The sequence below is a fragment of the Hemibagrus wyckioides genome, linkage group LG27 (genome assembly GCF_019097595.1).
Source record: "Hemibagrus wyckioides isolate EC202008001 linkage group LG27, SWU_Hwy_1.0, whole genome shotgun sequence".
NCBI classification, from domain to species: Eukaryota; Metazoa; Chordata; class Actinopteri; order Siluriformes; family Bagridae; genus Hemibagrus; species Hemibagrus wyckioides.
This window is the reverse complement of record NC_080736.1, coordinates 15240919-15258537: the sequence shown is the minus strand read 5'-3', so window position 1 is coordinate 15258537 and position 17619 is coordinate 15240919. Positions and strand designations below refer to the sequence as shown.

At 39.6% G+C, this 17619-nt stretch overlaps 2 protein-coding genes across 2 annotated transcripts in view; one reads left to right on the top strand and one right to left on the bottom strand.

The window, feature by feature from the left end:
• tmem163b (transmembrane protein 163b) overlaps nt 1–17619 on the top strand; it is a 51576-nt gene that overhangs the window by 25481 nt on the left and 8476 nt on the right. The window contains exons 5-6 of the mRNA XM_058381649.1: nt 5019–5115; nt 15739–15850. Of these exons, the coding sequence (XP_058237632.1) occupies nt 5019–5115; nt 15739–15850 (209 nt within the window). The remainder of the gene's footprint in view (nt 1–5018; nt 5116–15738; nt 15851–17619) is intronic.
• LOC131347539 (uncharacterized) lies at nt 6347–12216 on the bottom strand. The gene is made up of 2 exons (XM_058381648.1): nt 11643–12216; nt 6347–7876 (listed from the first exon to the last, which is right to left on the bottom strand). Exons 1-2 carry the CDS (start codon nt 11645–11647, stop codon nt 6955–6957), a joined length of 927 nt encoding a protein of 308 aa, XP_058237631.1. The 5' UTR covers nt 11648–12216; the 3' UTR covers nt 6347–6954.

The window sequence follows — 17619 nt, the reverse complement described above, 5'->3', positions numbered from 1 at the left end:
GGACATCACATAACTGACCAGAATATGGAGAAAGAACAAGCAAAGAAAGAAAAATAAAAAAATAACGGCACAGGAGTAATTACAGCTCAATGCAGAGAGAGAGAGAGAGAGACAGAGAGAGAGAGAGACAGAGAGGGAATGAGAGAGAGAGAGACAGACAGAGAGAGAGAGAGACGGAGAAGGAGGGAGAGAGAGAGAGAGAGAGATGGAGAGAGAGAGTGTGTGTGTGAGAGAGAGAAAGAGAGAGAGAGAGAGAGAGAGAGAGAAAGAGACAGAGAGAGAGGGAGAGAGAGAGAAAGAGAGAGAAAGAGGGTTATTAAGAAAACTAGACTAACAGTCACTGTGAACTAACAAACAATGTAAACACACTCTCTACCTAACCATGCATAACTAGACCATCTGACACACACATACGCACACACGCACGCACGCACACACACACACACACACACACACACACCATTTTGGTCTCTTCTGGCCTGATTGAATTAAATCCAGCGCAATTAAATCCAAAAAGTTCTCTTGAGGAGTTCTCTGGCAGCAGGAGCATGTGTGGGCGTGTGTGAATATCGTTAGTGAAAGAACCTTGGCTGGAAAGGTTTCGAGAGTAAAGCTAATTATTCCCCAGCAGTGCAGAGCAGCGAGGATGAGCTCCGGCAAACAGCCCGACATCAGCTGGAGAGCTGCTAAGACCTGCCTCTATGGGAGGGAAAAAGGGGAGCATGTAAACCGTTTGTGCTGGTGTTCTCACACAGCGCTGTATTAAACTCTGAGGTTAATGCGATCGGGAATCACTGTGATGTGTGGAATAAAAACAAACCTTCATGTTTTCATCATATGATATCCCTTATTGGAATCCTTTTGCAGCAGCTGCTCCATATTTATTTAATCACATCATAACATTCATTAGGGTAATGAAACAAAAGTAAAAAAAAAAAAAAAAAGTAATAAAAAATCATAGCACATACTGGCATGTTTATGGGAAGTGGGATGAAACCTGAGAACCCTGAGAAAAACCCACTGACACACACAACTCCAGTCATATCTGAGCTGTGAGGCTTAATGATTCAATTAACAAACACAAAAAGCTTTAGAACAGATCAGAAACTATTACAATTATTTCAGCATTCCTTCCACACACACTTTATCGTTATAGAAGTATTTCCTGAAGAATGAAAAAAAAAAGAAGCAATTACAAATTGTATTCGTGTTTTTTTAAATTGTGGCATAATTCAAACAAAAACACATCATTGTGTTTACACACTTGTACAATGCCTGACAAATTTTTAATGCGAATGCAAAGTCTGTGTGCAGTCGCATTTCTGCATGTCCTGCGAGTTATGACCCTGTCGTATCAAAATAATGATAGTAATTACTCCGGATCCTGCTTATTCTTCTGTAAATACAATTTGCAATTCCTTTTCAAAATATTCTGGAAAATACTTCAGTAGTAAATGATAGAAAGTCTTTATATGAAATCAGTACTCACATTTTTGTTCACAATACTTATCTCACTCTAGATTGTGTACATACCTCACATCTGTATATATGTTTGGACAGTCACTTTCACTTTTTACATTCTGTTGCACTACTTCTCATGCAAGTCACTTTATACAGTATTTATTTAACTTATTCTAGCTCTTTTCTAAAATTGTGTACATCTGTACAGACATTTCATACCTGTGTATATGTTTGCACCTGACACCAAGACAAATTCCTAGTACTGTAAAGTGCTCTTTGCTGACCCTTTGCTGTACCTGGCAATAAAACTTTTTCTGATTCAGAATAGCAATCACTTAAGGTTTATTTATTTGTTTATTTATTTATTCTATTTATTTATGTCATATTTAAATAAATGATTTATATAGCAATTTTGAAAATTTTACAGAAAATGCAAATAACTAACTAACTAAACAAATAAACAAAATAATTAATTAATTTATTTATTTATTTTGAAGACCAATCAATATTTTCAGTAACTATTGGTTTGAGATATAAAAGACTTATTTATTTATTTATTTATTTACTATTATTATTATTATTATTATTAGTAGTAGTAGTAGTATTATTACTACTACAATTTGCAAGTATTTTTTAAATTGTCCAGAAAATACTAAAATAATTATTAATTAATCAATTTATTTATTTGGTTGTTTATTTAGTTTGTTTGCTTGTTTACTGTTGGTAATTAACTGAGTTAATAAGTTGATTAGTTAAAGAATATTTCTATGCATTTATTTCGTTAAGAATATTTGCTTGAAATGTGTAAATATTACCATCGTGTAAAAAACATAACCCTATGTCCCCCAGTCATGTTATTGAGTTTAGATATCTAGTTGGCAGTAGCTGGGACCAGCTGTTACTAACAGAATTGAGTCAGAGCTCATGAAAAAATAGATTAAAATGATACATTATTATGATCCAAATGCATGATTAACCACCACCACCACCACCACACCTCAGTGCCACTACTCCTATCCCGACGGTTGCCATAGCAATAACTACATTCATAATTCATAATACATTCGATTTTTGTCAACTTTGTCACGTCGCTCATGTGGACACGCCCATATCTATTCGTCAACAGTCGCTTCGTTCATGTCCTGTAGTCATCAGCAGCTGCAGAAAACGATCTCTGGTCACTTTGTCGCTGCATGTGTGAACATAACAGTTCTCCTGTGTAGGATATGAGGTTACACTAGCCTACTGATAAGGCTACTTAGCTAGCTAGATCATGTGCTAATACACAGGCTAAGAATAAAGCTTTAGTTATCACATACATCATAGCAGCTATCAACTTTAACCTTAATAATATTCTTAATAATAAGAGTGTGTCAGAAGAAAGAAGAATTTCTTGAAGATTTTTTCTGTAAAAAATCCAAGACTGTAAAATAATGTTGATAACGTCCTCAACTTTTGGTCTCTAGGTTAATGTAAATTTTCAAACTTGCTTTCAGCCCAATTCTAACGTTTCTCATATTACTTACTGATGTTTTAAGACTTTTATTATCTGCCTAATTTGCTTGAGCTACTTTATCTACGACATCCAAATGTACTCAGGATTCTAAAGAAGGTTAATATGATACTCAATCAAATGGGTAGATGGTTAATATGCTCATAATAAGCTGTATAAAATAGAAGAAGGACTTCTCCCTAAGCTCGTCGTTTAAAATCCGCCTTCAGACGTGAAGTTGTAATCTGACCTTTAAAAGAGAAACTCGGTATCCGGTAACGTCTCAATTTACTCCCTAATCAAGCTGTTTGAATTCTGAGCACAACCCTGATCTTCTACAATAAAGTGGTCCCAGCCATCCCCAGCATGCCTATTGCAATAGCACCATGAGAAAGAACATAGAGAAAGATGCTAACCTTTTCTCTTTATATTTTCATCATACGCCATGTTTTATTGTTTATACACTACCCAGTGTTTTAAATTAATATTACTGACATCATTTCTAATGACATCTAGAAATATCAGATGTATAGTCACTCCAAATGTGTCAAGACAAATTGGAGTATTCTTAAAAAAATCATGTGAAATACTGAATCTGTTATACTTACAACAGTTAGCGCTGATTCACTCCGCTCTAATCTGATTGGTCGAGCTTGTGTTCCATGAGTTCCTGCTTTTCCAGTAGCCGATCTGGGACGATTCATTGTTTGTGTCGCATCTCCGCTCAAGATAAAATTCCACTTCCTAGTTGGAAACAGTTAGTAAAGTAGAGTTAGCGACGTTATTAGAAGACGGATCGATATTTTCAGTAACTTTTGGCTTGAAATATAAAAGTTTTTCAGATGAAGGCGAAAATGAAGAAAGGACACCAATTTCACCAGAAGCACCTCTAACAGGACTGTAGAAATTGATGTTAGCTAGCTAGTCAGGCCTTTTCTGGATCTGATTAGCAAAAATAAACAAAATGTTTGGTCATATTGTGTCTGAAACGTCACTTACTCACAATCGTTGTATAAAATTAATACCGTACTTGTAGTTGTGCAGTCATACTGAATATCAGCGTGGCAAATATCTGTAAATATTCCTAAATATGCATATGATTACATAACATTCTTTAATCCAGTGAGATTTTTAATTGTGGTGGAATTTCACAAAGTTTGGACTGTCATCAGAGACTGAGCTACAGTAACTAGAGCATGCAGTCCATCTTGGCTCAGCGTGCCTTGACAACACCAGCTAGTCATAGATCATTTTGTAAAGGTCACGTATAAACATGTTGTGGTAAATATTTATTTATAATATCTCTGCCACAGAATAAGCTTGAATTTTCAGTCTTACCACCAAGCCTAAAGGGCAGCATTAGCATGAACAGATGGAGGTTCAGGAATGCCTTAAGGACGAAGGTTTCTCTGTAACAAGACAAGCTAAGTCTAAGTGGTGATTGCTGCTGCTATAAAGTAAGTGATAACAGGAACTAGCTTATCATTAGGATAACAACTGTATATAAATAAAAAAGTGTGATAGTACATTGCTAATTGGACAGGAGTTATGATACACTTGCTTCCTTCAAGACACATAAACACATCTTTTCATACTGCTGCCCCTGCTGCATCATAGGGCAGTGTAACAGACTCAGAGAAAAGCTCTATCTGCGCTCTTCTGTCGTTGTGATTGACAGGGGAGACTCATAGAGAGCATGACTAATTTTGTTCTCTTGCCTCCTGACATGCTGTTCTTTGCTAAATAAAAATTGGCATTGGCAATCTGCCCTGGAACAAAACACCTCACTGATCACACCACCCTGTCATCGGTTCTCTCCTAGAACAGAACACCCCATCATCTTTTGCTCCTCACTGCAGTAAATAGTACAGAGGTTTATTCTGCAGAAAACATATCTTTAAGAATAGAATAAATATATCGATCCAGGTTCAAGTTGGTTCGAAAAGTTCTGGTGTGGCCATGATGCTATTTTGGAAGTGCCTGAGGCTGACGAAAGTACATAGAGTTGATATTCAATCTTTTGTCGCTTACTTTGGCTAACGTAATGTGTGTTTTTTTTCTGCAGAGCTTGTGTGGTTTTGGGAGTGGTGTTTATCCTGTCTGCGCTAACCATCCTGGTTAAGGCTATCCATGCTCTTGCCACCAGAGTGCTCCCTGAAGTGGTAAGAAATGGATCCTTTGATGGAAGTGTTCTGTATTTTACATGTTAAACAATCACACTGGTGATACCAGGGTATGCTTGTCTTCTCACACCTGAAGACCCGAACATCTGAAATTTGTCAGACTGTAGCTGTAGACTGTAGACTACACTGTAGCTGTAGACTGTAGACTACACTGTAGCTGTAGACTTTGGCTCTAGGCTGTAGCTGAAGACTGTAGATGGTAGCTGTAGGCTACATTGTAGCTGTAGACTGTAGCTGTAGACTACACCGTAGCTATAGACTGTAGACTATAGCTGTAGACTACACTGTAGTTGTAGATTGTAGTTGTAGTGGTGGACTGTAGCTGTAGACTTTAACTGTAGACTACTCTATAGCTGTAGACTGTAGCTGTAAACTGAAGCTGTAGACTGTAGACTGTTGCTGCAGACTATGCTGTAGCTGTAGACTTTAGCTGTATGCTGTAGACCACACTATAGCTGTAGACTGTGCTGTAGCTGTAGACTGTAGGTGCAGACTACACTGTAGCTGTAGATTGTAGCTGTAGACTACGCTGTAGCTGTAGACTATAGCTGTAGAGTGTAGCTGTAGACTACACTGTAGCTGTAGATTGTAGCTGTAGACTACACTGTAGCTGTAGACTATAGCTATAGACTATAGCTGTAGAGTGTAGCTGTAGACTACACTGTAGCTGTAGATTGTAGCTGTAGACTACACTGTAGCTGTAGACTATAGCTATAGATTGTAGCTGTAGACTGTAGCTGTAGACTATAGCTGTAGAGTGGAGCTGTAGACTACAATGTAGCTGTAGACTATAGCTATAGATTGTAGCTGTAGACTGTAGCTGTAGACTATAGCTGTAGAGTGGAGCTGTAGACTACAATGTAGCTGTAGACTATAGCTATAGATTGTAGCTGTAGACTATAGCTGTAGATTGTAGCTGTAGACTATAGCTGTAGATTGTAGCTGGGGACTACACTGTAGCTGTAGACTATAGCTATAGATTGTAGCTGTAGACTATAGCTGTAGATTGTAGCTGTAGACTATAGCTATAGATTGTAGCTGTAGACTATAGCTGTAGATTGTAGCTGTAGACTATAGCTGTAGAGTGGAGCTGTAGACTACACTGTAGATGTAGATTGTAGCTGTAGACTATAGCTGTAGAGTGTAACTGTAGACTACACTGTAGCTGTAGACTGTAGCTGTAGACTATGCTGTAGCTGTAGACTACACTGTAGCTGTAGATTGTAGCTGTAGACTATGCTGTAGCTGTAGATTGTAGCTGTAGACTATGCTGTAGCTGTAGACTATAGCTGTAGATTGTAGCTGGGGACTACACTGTAGCTGTAGACTATAGCTATAGATTGTAACTGTAGACTATAGCTGTAGATTGTAGTTGTAGACTATAGCTGTAGAGTGGAGCTGTAGACTACACTGTAGCTGTAGATTGTAGCTGTAGACTATAGCTGTAGAGTGTAACTGTAGACTACACTGTAGCTGTAGACTGTAGCTGTAGACTATGCTGTAGCTGTAGATTGTAGCTGTAGACTATAGCTGTAGAGTGTAACTGTAGACTACACTGTAGCTGTAGACTGTAGCTGTAGACTATGCTGTAGCTGTAGATTGTAGCTGTAGACTATGCTGTAGCTGTAGACTGTAGCTGTAGACTATGCTGTAGCTGTAGATTGTAGCTGTAGACTATGCTGTAGCTGTAGACTATAGCTGTAGATTGTAGCTGTAGCTGTAGACTATAGCTGTAGATTACACTGTAGCTGTAGATTGTAGCTGTAGACTATGCTGTAGCTGTAGACTATAGCTGTAGATTGTAGCTGTAGCTGTAGACTATAGCTGTAGAGTGTAGCTGTAGACTATGCTGTAGCTGTAGACTATAGCTGTAGATGACACTGTAGCTGTAGATTGTAGCTGTAGACTATGCTGTAGCTGTAGACTATAGCTGTAGAGTGTAGCTGTAGACTGTAAAGTGTAGCTGTAGAGTGTAGACTGTAGACTAAAGAGTGTAGTCACTGTAGCTGTAGAGAATAGATTGTAGCTGTAGACTATAGAGTGTAGCTGTAAAGTGTAGCTGTAGCCTGTACCTGTAGACTGTAGAGTGTAGCTGCAGACTGTAGAGTGTACCTGTAGACTGTAGAGTATAGCTGTAAACTGTAGCTGTAGAGTGTAGCTGTAGACTGTAGAGTGTACCTGTAGACTGTAGAGTATAGCTGTAAACTGTAGCTGTAGACTGTACCTGTAGACTGTAGAGTGTACCTGTAGACTGTAGAGTGTAGCTGTAAACTGTAGCTGTAGAGTGTAGCTGTAGACTGTAGAGTGTACCTGTAGACTGTAGAGTATAGCTGTAAACTGTAGCTGTAGAGTGTAGCTGTAGACTGTAGAGTGTACCTGTAGACTGTAGAGTGTAGCTGTAGACTGTAGAGTGTACCTGTAGACTGTAGAGTGTACCTGTAGACTGTAGAGTATAGCTGTAAACTGTAGCTGTAGAGTGTACCTGTAGACTGTAGAGTGTACCTGTAGACTGTAGAGTGTACCTGTAGACTGTAGAGTATAGCTGTAAACTGTAGCTGTAGAGTGTAGCTGTAGACTGTAGAGTGTACCTGTAGACTGTAGAGTATAGCTGTAAACTGTAGCTGTAGAGTGTAGCTGTAGACTGTAGAGTGTACCTGTAGACTGTAGAGTGTAGCTGTAGACTGTAGAGTGTACCTGTAGACTGTAGAGTATAGCTGTAAACTGTAGCTGTAGACTGTACCTGTAGACAATAGAGTGTATCTGTTTACTTTAGCTGTAGATTACTTTAGCCATAGACTACACTGTAGCTGTAAAGAATAGACTGTAGCTGTAGACTACAGAGTATAGCTGCAGACTGTACCTGTAGAGTGTATCTGTATACTTTAGCTGTAGATTTTAGCTATAGACTACACTGTAGCTGTAGAGTGTACCTGTAGACTGTAGCGTATATCATATATTTTAGCTGTAGATTTTAGCTATAGACTACACTGTAGCTGTAGACTATAGCTGTAGATTGAAGCTGTATACTTTAGCTGTAGATTTTAGCTACAGACTACACTGTAGCTGTAGAGTACACTGTTTGGGCTTCTGTATAATATCTATAGAGTGGCAGCAGGATTTATGAAAAAGAAGTCCAGTCTGTGCATGAGTAAGAAAAAGATTGATGGGATTGATGAAAATCCTGTTGCTAAGTCCCTTTACGCAGTATATGATTGATGAGGAGTTTACACTGCTGCCTTCTCCTCTGTTCCGCACTTTCCATTGTGAATCCTCTGTGCCTTGGTCTTGCTGGCTAGACTCTTTTCAGACTGCTAACCCATTGCCTTGGGCTGAAGGGATGCCATGTGTATATTTTTAGGGCCTGCAACAGTATTGCTGAAGCTTCTATTAACTGCTTAGATGCTCTCTTTTTTTTTCTCCTGCAAGGTGTAATCCCCAGATGAATTATCTCCCAAGAGTGTCATTAGCAACCAGGTGTCTACCAGCATGTCTAGATCATTCAGATCATGGTACATAGTAGTAAACCAAAGTTTTTGAAAAAGGTTAACCTGATACTGTAACTGGTTATCAAACTGTGATCTAGCTACAGCTGAATTTGTTGTACATTTAGCTGTTAACAGGCTATTAATAATGCTCTTTGTACTGCTGACAAACCTGAGCAACGTTACAAGACGCGACAGCAACAGGGACATGAGAATTGTAGCCATTATTCTTATAAAACTAGACATCAGAAACTCCAGGCCTGAGGTCAAGGTTGGCCTGAGGTCATGCCAGTGTTGTTGTACACACTGTTACTTTGCAAAGATGTGTCAATTTGCCTCCTTGTGAACTTTCAGTCAGTGCCAAGAACTTTTCCGGATACACTCATACATTTTCCTGTTCCTGGACCCAATTTACAATTGGACATTCATTTCTACTTTCCTTGGCTATGGTTGGTGTGGGTAAAGTTTTCTAAGCAGTGCCTCATGTACTGGATCTGAAAAAAATATTGTATATCTGTAGGGACCTCAGGGACCATGAAATGTCCAGTCATCCTCATAAATATGCAAATACAGCAGGGCTATTTCACTGTGCTATTCCATCTTTACAGCTTTTTAGCAGACCAGATTGCATTTTGCTTTCAGCACCAAATGACCTCCAATTGTTTTATCCAGAACCTTCTAATTCTCTTCTTTGCAGTTACTTTCCATCCTGGAAAACTCAGCAAACCTAGTACCTCTAGTACCTGACTCCACTATACCTACCCCATTTGGATCAACTGTTTAGCAAAGATGGCCTGGGAATTTACTCTACCTAACACACTACCTAATATTCATTTATTTATTAATCATTAACACTTCTATCCTGGTCAGGGCTGCAGTAGTTCCGGACTGTATACCAGAAAAACTGGACATGAGGCAGATATGCCCAATAGATTGGGATGCCTTTCCATAATTAACCTTAGGAGACAAGGTTAAGCCACTACGTCTACAGGCATGTCTTCTGGGAGGTTGGAAGGAACCACTGATGCACCAATATGGTTGTAGTTATTATAATTCTTAAATACATTTACCTCCTGGAAATCTTGAAAATTATTATTCCCTAAAGAAGCAAGATATTTTGACATGTTTGGGCATGTAAGTGTTGGCACTTCTGTTTTAATGTATGTCGACTAATCAGTAAGTCCTAACTGAATTATTGTCCTGCACTGGAACAGGTCACAAACCAATCACACAACTCATTAATAAACTAGACCAGTGGTCCAGGAACTGTACCCCTTGAGCCTTGCTCAGTTTTGGGTAACACTAAACTGTTCTAGTTGCTGAGCAACTTAAGGCCAGAGTTTTCCTTAAGGAGCACTTACTTGTTCAAAAGAGCAGCTGTATTAGACAGGGATGTTCTTCCAAAGTTCTTAACACACTAGTGCATCATGCAAAGGATGAGCCATCCTGCTGTACCTTTTTCTACATGGATATGGATCCTATACTATGATATCAGGCTTCTTTGAGACACCTGTCCTAGCCATAGCACTTGCGGGTCAACTGGACCTTCTGAGAGTCAAGCAGCAGCACCAGGAACTTCCCCCTGATTGAAGGTGACTTAGCAAACTAGGATTTAGATGAGTTCTCGCAAGGTCTTGCCATTCTTTTATGAGTCCTGATCCATGTTTCCCTGTTTCCCTTAAACGTGCCCTGACTATTTTGCTTCTCTTTTGGATTATCCTTGTTTAGTCCACTGCCTTGCTAAAAATGTACAATTTCTTTTTTGTCATAAAACCAGTTACTAAATGGCTACTCTCAGTTACCAGAGAATATTGGCTCCCACTAGAGCTGTATCATCCCAGGGGATAAAGATCTCAGGAACAGACCCAGAACCTGAGAGTCTCTCACACAATCTGACAGTTGGTTTGGGAATCTCTGAAAATCCCAGAGGAAGAGCTGTAATCCATGAGACGGAGAAGTCTGAACTGAACTTTTTAGCTTGTTGATGAGATAAATGAGTGAATGAGTAAATGTATGGCTGTATTACAGCTTGTGCACTTACCATATCAAGACAAGGACATAGGGGATAGACCAAGGTCCAATTAAATAAAACTCTGCGTCTGGGTAAGCAACATGACTGAATAGTGACAAAAATCACTTTTTAATGATTACTGATTACAAATAATTTAGAATAATTATAATGTTTTGGGTTTTTTCCCCACTCAACCCCACTCCCACAACAATCCTGACAATACCTTTTTTTGATTGTACAAAACCGTGATCATTCTAACATACTTAACTGGTTCCCAAAATATAAAGAAGTTAGCGATTTAAACCTCAGTGACTCCGGCCAAGAAAAAGAGCAGTTACTGAAGATGAATGAATGCAGTTGTTTTTGTGCAGAACCTAATGAGCAGATTCTACATTCCCATGTTAATGAATCTGGCCTTTATTTGTCAAATGCTTGTATTAAAAGTAAAATCCTCCTACTCCTGAGACTTTTTTTGTCCTGATTACCAGCTCTGCTCTAAAGAGATCAGACATGAGAAGGGGGACAATGCCTTCATTCACCGTTGTGTTTTCATCATTGAACGAGAAAGAAAAAAAAAGAAAAGAAACTCTCCCCTCTCTGAGCTGCATTCAGTTAACCAGCATCACATGATTCAGTCCAAATCAGTAAGATATTTATAACAATCAGCATCATTTTCTTTTAATTAAAGACTTCCCAGACAAATCATTTAAACATTCACTTTCCTAATAAAAAAAAAAGATTTGCCAAGACGTCAGAAGAGAAAGAAGTGACAGAACACAGCTGAGGTGTGAAGTGAGATGAGACAGCGTCACAGGGTGAAGTGGGAAACCAGGGACGGGTGTGTGCATGCTGCGAATCAGCTCACTCCTCTGTTGCCAGGCAATTCGGGCTGCTTGGCAACATAAGGAGGGAAGAGAGCTCGGTTATTCCCCACCTCCAACACACACACACACACACACGTGTTCACACACACACACATAAATACACAAACACACATTCTGCGCTTTACTTACCCCATGCTGAAATTTAACCGAGTTAGTAGAACAGAAGAATGTGAGAGAAACTGGAGACAAAAGTGTGTGTGTGTGTGTAAGTGTGTGTGGTGATGTTTTAATCAGGACTCTGGCTGCTCTCTAGAGGACCTGAGCTCCTGCTCTGGCCTGTGAAGCTGCATTTGGCACATACAAGCACCTGTTAAAAATAGATCTGATATTTTTTTTTTGCTGCCTTCATCTGCTACTGATGTCACACACACACACAAACTTTCTCCCTTTCATCCTTGTGCTCTATACACTTCCAAGCTGTTCTTCACCTTTTTTCCTCGTCTTTCACCAACACACATCCATTCATCCACATACTCAATCTTTTTTTTCTTCTCGCCACAACCCTTTCTCATTTCCACACACTTTTACACACACACTTTGACGTTTTGCTGTCTTACACAAACACAATCTGTCTATACCCCTCGCTCATCCTCTCTTTCTCTTTTCCCCAATGAACATCTTGTCACAGACACACAATCCTCCTGTCTCACATCTGCTCACACAGACGAAACCTAGCTGAGTAACAAAATGTTAAGGATATTCAGTCAGGGGTGTGTATGCCGAATTCTGACTCCTGTAAAGTGTGTGTGTGTGTATGTGTATGTGTGTGCAAAATCATGTGGTGATTGATGTGCTTTTGTTTGTTAGGGTGTGTGTGTTTATGTGGATGTTTGTATAATGCTACGAGCATGCTGATTATTAAAGATCCCAGCATCTGTTGGAAACTGCTCTTGATGGGATGGAATACAGATTTGGGTAGGAAAGGCGCGGGAGGGGGAGGGACAGGGTTGAGGGGCAGGGAAAGGGGGAGGGGTTTCTACATCACACTCATACTCAAATTTCAGTATTAAATAATATAGTCCGTAAGGCATGTTATATAATTTTGTGTTTGGACACACGCACACACACACACATTGTTAAACAAACCCATCCACCTTATCAGTTAATTATATTGAACAATGAACAGTTTGTTTAAACTGGATGTGTTTTCTTTTTGCTTATTATAAAGTTTTAGTTTAAAGCTAGTGGTGTTTGTGTGTGTGTGTGTGTGTTAATATATTTACTCAGCCATGAGTCTGACTTAAGAGTGAACAAATATTCCATTTTCGAGTGGCTGTGTTAAAAAAACAAAACAAAAAAAAAACAGGGTACAGTATCAGGTGCAGTACTGAGGCTCTGATCAGGTTATGAGAACAGAACAGAGCCCTATAGGGAACAGTAAAGCTTTTTAGGAGTTTATTTGTTCTTTCCTCTGAAGACAACATGCCCATGAGCGTGTGTGTGTGTTTGATCACCGTCTTACAAAAAAAAAACTCATAAAAAAGATAAACATCCACAACGTATGTTCGATATAGAATCCTCTTTTACAGTAATACCAAGCGAGGTAATGGGAGTGTGTCTCAGTGTGTGTTGATCAACACCTCCATGCAATAATGATTAAAACTCTCTCTCAATGAGCTCCACCTATCTAAATATAAAGTGCTTGTTCAGTTTATTCAAAACAAATGAACTGGAAAAAAAAACATACAGGCATCATGGCTTCCTGATCCTGGTTTAGTTTCCCTTGGTTACAGTGGCTTATTGGTAGCATGTTTGTTTCACACCTCCGGGGCTGAGCACCCTGCGTCCACACTGTGTGTGAGGTGTTTCCATGCTTTGGGGTCACTCACACATGCTCCCTGTACACGTGTTGGTTTTCAAATTTGGACATTTTCATTGCAGTTGAGTATAAAGTCAGGATGTTGCATCAAGTACAAATGGTCTGATGTTCGAAAACAGGATCTCACGGTCATACATCCACCACCATGCTTCACTTTTTGTAATTTAATGCTGATTATTTGCTTTGTCTGTCCACTTAACAATATACCAAAAGACTCTTTTGGCTAACATTGGTTTCTACTTTGCTACTCTTCCAAAAATACTCACCGGTTTCCTCCCTCTGTACAAACACATACCTGTAGGCTGAGTGGCATCTCTAAATTATCCGTAGTGTATGCAACCATTGTTGCCTTGGAATCGCTCACAAGTCTACATTTAGATATTTTCAGCAAAGCTGCAAACCAAAACCATTCCAGCTATGTTATGTCCTATGGTGGTCTTTTCTATTAAAAGCTTGAGACGATGTGAGGAAGAAACCTTGAGAGGAACCGTTTATGAATTTCCCTGTCTACTATATGCAAGGAAGTGTCATTAGTAATGTAACCAGGAAATTATTTCTGGTTTTAACGTATGGTACCATTCACAGCAATCCCATATCTCTAGGCTGTCCATGTGGGCACGTCCTCTGAAGTAGTGAGCAAGTTAGCAGCCTCCAGTTCCAACTGATGAGACTCCAGAGCAGATGTAGGGCATCAGGAGTCAGAAGGGGTCAGGATCACCGGTATCTCAGGAATAGAGAGAGAGAGAGAGAGAGAGAGAGAAAGAGAGAGAGAGAGAGAGAGAGATTATTAGGTATTAGTCACACATTGTACATCAGTGATGTTCACTTTATTATTCCTTTATTCAAAGCATCAATCAAAACTAATATGGGATTTTTTGACGACCTGTTTTTTTTTTTTGTTTTTTTTTAAATTTTATTTTATATACATATTGCAGAGATTACCGCATTGAGACACTTGTGGAGACAGTGGAGAGATTTATTTCTGATGTACTTCCTTTAGTCTTCTCAAATATTTGACTTTCATTTTTCACTCCTTTTTTAATACTGCATAATCGACATATATTTGTTTTGAAGTCAGGTTGATTTATCCATTTGTACACTATATTGCCAGAAGTTTCCTCCACCTCTCCAAATCAGGATTTCAGGTGTTGTTTTTCAGGGATTGGGCTCGGCCTCTTAGTCCCAGTGAAAGGAACTCTTAATGCTTCACCATACTAACACATTTTGGACAATGTCATGCTCCCATCTTTGTGGGAACAGTTTGGGGATGACCCCTTCCTGTTCCAACATGACTGCACACCAGTGCACAAAGCAAGGTCCATAAAGACATGGATGAGTGAGTTTGGTGTGGAGGAACTGCACAGAGTCCTGACCTCAACCCGATAGAACACCTTTGGGATGAATTAGAGCGGAGACTGCAAGCCAGACCTTCTCGTCCAACATCAGTGCCTGACCTCACAAATGCGCTTCAAGAGGAATGGTCAAAAATTCCCATAAACACACTCCTAAACCTTGTGGAAAGCCTTCCCAGAAGAGTTGAAGCTGTTATAGCTGCAAAGGGTGGGCCAACTCCATACTGCATTCATGTGCATGTAAAGACAGATGTCCTAAAACTTTTGGCAATATAGTGTATATTAATGTTTGTTAAGATTTGTAATTTGAGTTATTAGCATAGCTACCGTTCGGTCGTTTGGTTCCTCAGTGTGTCGCTTTCTTTTCATAGGTGACTTGCACTTACACAAAAGTGTTCCTCTGTGTTTCATTCCAGTGCTACAGTATACATCTTAGGCCCTATAGATTGATGTGCTTAAACCTTCTGGGTCATTTCTCTATCTGGACGTCATGATTTACAATTTAAAGCTTTAACTGCTGGATAAATGCATGAGGCATTATTTGAAAGTGGAGATCAGGGGTCTGTAGACAGCAAGTTCTCTTATAAGTGTTGCAAGAGGGATAAACTCTTGTTTTTTTTGTTACCGGGTTGCATCCTAAATCACCACGCCTCTGGGGTTTTATTTTTAAATTACTTTTGCTTGGCAGCTTCAAAGAGTTTTCGGATTCTGCAGATTCATCACACTGGGTTTATTGACATATATTGCATGTTTATGTTGTGTGTGTGTGTTTGTGAAAGAGAGAGAGAGAGAGAGAGAGAAAGAAAGAAAAGTGCTGTGTTTCAATAACCGTAACCTTGCAGCGCTGCAGTATTTCTTGCCTACAAGGCTGGCATGCAGTATTAATGATTTGGCTAAGATTAAGAATGCAGCTTTTCTCATCTCTCTCCCCATCGCTCATCTTTCACCCCTCTCTCTCTCCCTCTCTCTCTCATTTTCACTCTCCCCCTCTCCACCCTTCTGTCAACATCCATCTGTGCATCGCATCTCTCTCTTCTTCTCTTCTCTCTCTCAGGACGACTTCCTCTACAGCGTGTCGGTGCTCAGCGGCCTGGTGTGCACAATTCTGGCTGTGCTGAAGTGCATGCTGGGTAAAGTGCTAACCAGCAGGGCACTCATCACTGACGGTATGTTTTAATTACTGCGTCATTCGCATCTGCGTCACTTCTCTAGCCACGCCCATTTCTCTCTCGAGCAAAACCTGCACGGTGTAACAGAATCAGAGAATTAGACATGCAGAAGGGATATTAAAAAAAACAACCAAAAAAACGGCATTATGTTATGAGTGAATCTTGGACATAAAAAGAGGGACGGATGTACTCAGACGGAATACTGATAACAATTAGGCTTCGGGATTCAAACAACGCTCCAAGAAAACATTCCCCACAGTATTACACCAACGCCAGCTTGAATGATAGACACAAGACAGGTCCAACATGCCAAATTCTGACCACCTGCTATGTTGATGATGTTCTAATCGTCTGCCCAGTTTGATGAACCTGTGCTCACTGTAGACTCAGACTCTTGTTCTTGGCTGACAGAAGTGAAGCCCTACGTGGTCTTCTGCCTCTGCAGCCCTTTAATTAGCGCTCTTGTCTTGTATCTGCATGATTTTATGCATTGCTCCATGGGCACCTAATTGCCTGATTGAATAATTGCATGAACGTGCAGGTGCACAAGGTGAATGCGATCGTGAACGCGCTCTTACACTGATCATGTTGTTTAAAATAATACATAAAATGGTGAAATCTTTGGTTACATTTTGCATTTTCTTTGAATAAAATTGACTAAAATTGAATTTTATTTTATTGAGAGTAAAACTGACAAAAATGAATGAATGTGGCACAGTGATTTCAAGACAAAATGCAGTAAAGTGGAGCAACTACAGTAATTCATGTATTTCTAATCAAACATCACATGTACATTCATATAAATCAAATTCACATTTCTAAAGATGTACAAATATGATTAATCAATAAATTATTAACCCGACAACATGAACAAATCTACACTATATTGCCAGAAGTTTTGGGACACTCCTTCAAATCACTGAATTCAGGTGATGTTTTTCAGGGGTTGAGCTCGGCCCCTTAGTTCCATTGAAAGGAACTCTTAATGCTTCAGCATACCAAGACATTTTGGACAATTTCATGCTCCCAACTTTGTGGGAACAGTCTGGGGAAGATCCCTTCCTGTTCCAACATGACTGCACACCAGTTACACAAAGCAAGGTCCATAAAGTTGCCTTGTCACATATATATTACTGCACAGTGAAATTCTTTCTACGCATATCCCATCCTTGGGGGTTAGGTTAAGCGCAGGGTCAGCCATGATACATCACCCCTGGAGCAGGTAGGGTTAAGGGCCTTGCTCAGGGACCCAAGAGCGGCAGCTTGGCAATGCTTGGCAGGAAGAGTCAAAATTTCCCATACACACACTACTAAACCTTGTGGAAAGCCTTTCCAGAAGAGTTGAAGCTGTTATAGCTGCAAAGCGTGGGCCAACTCCATATTACATTCATGTGCATTTAAAGACAGACGTCCCAAAACTTTTGCAATATGGTTTATATACAAAACAAACCATCATGATTCATTCCAAATAAAAAAACAACCAAATTGTAAAAATAATTTAAACACATTGTGTTTGTTGTTTAAAAAAGATCGATAGCTTATACGCTCTACTGAGTCACTGAGGAAAGTTCAACAAAGTTCGATCAAAATTCTACACATGCAGTATAAACATATGCAGAAGACTTTTCAGAGTTATGTTAACGCACTCAACACATGGCAGAATGTTATCTTCATTTTAACTTCACCAATTTCACAGCCCCTCTGCACTGTGTAGAGCAAACACAGACGCACAGACCTGCAAAAGCTGACTAACATGCACCTAAATT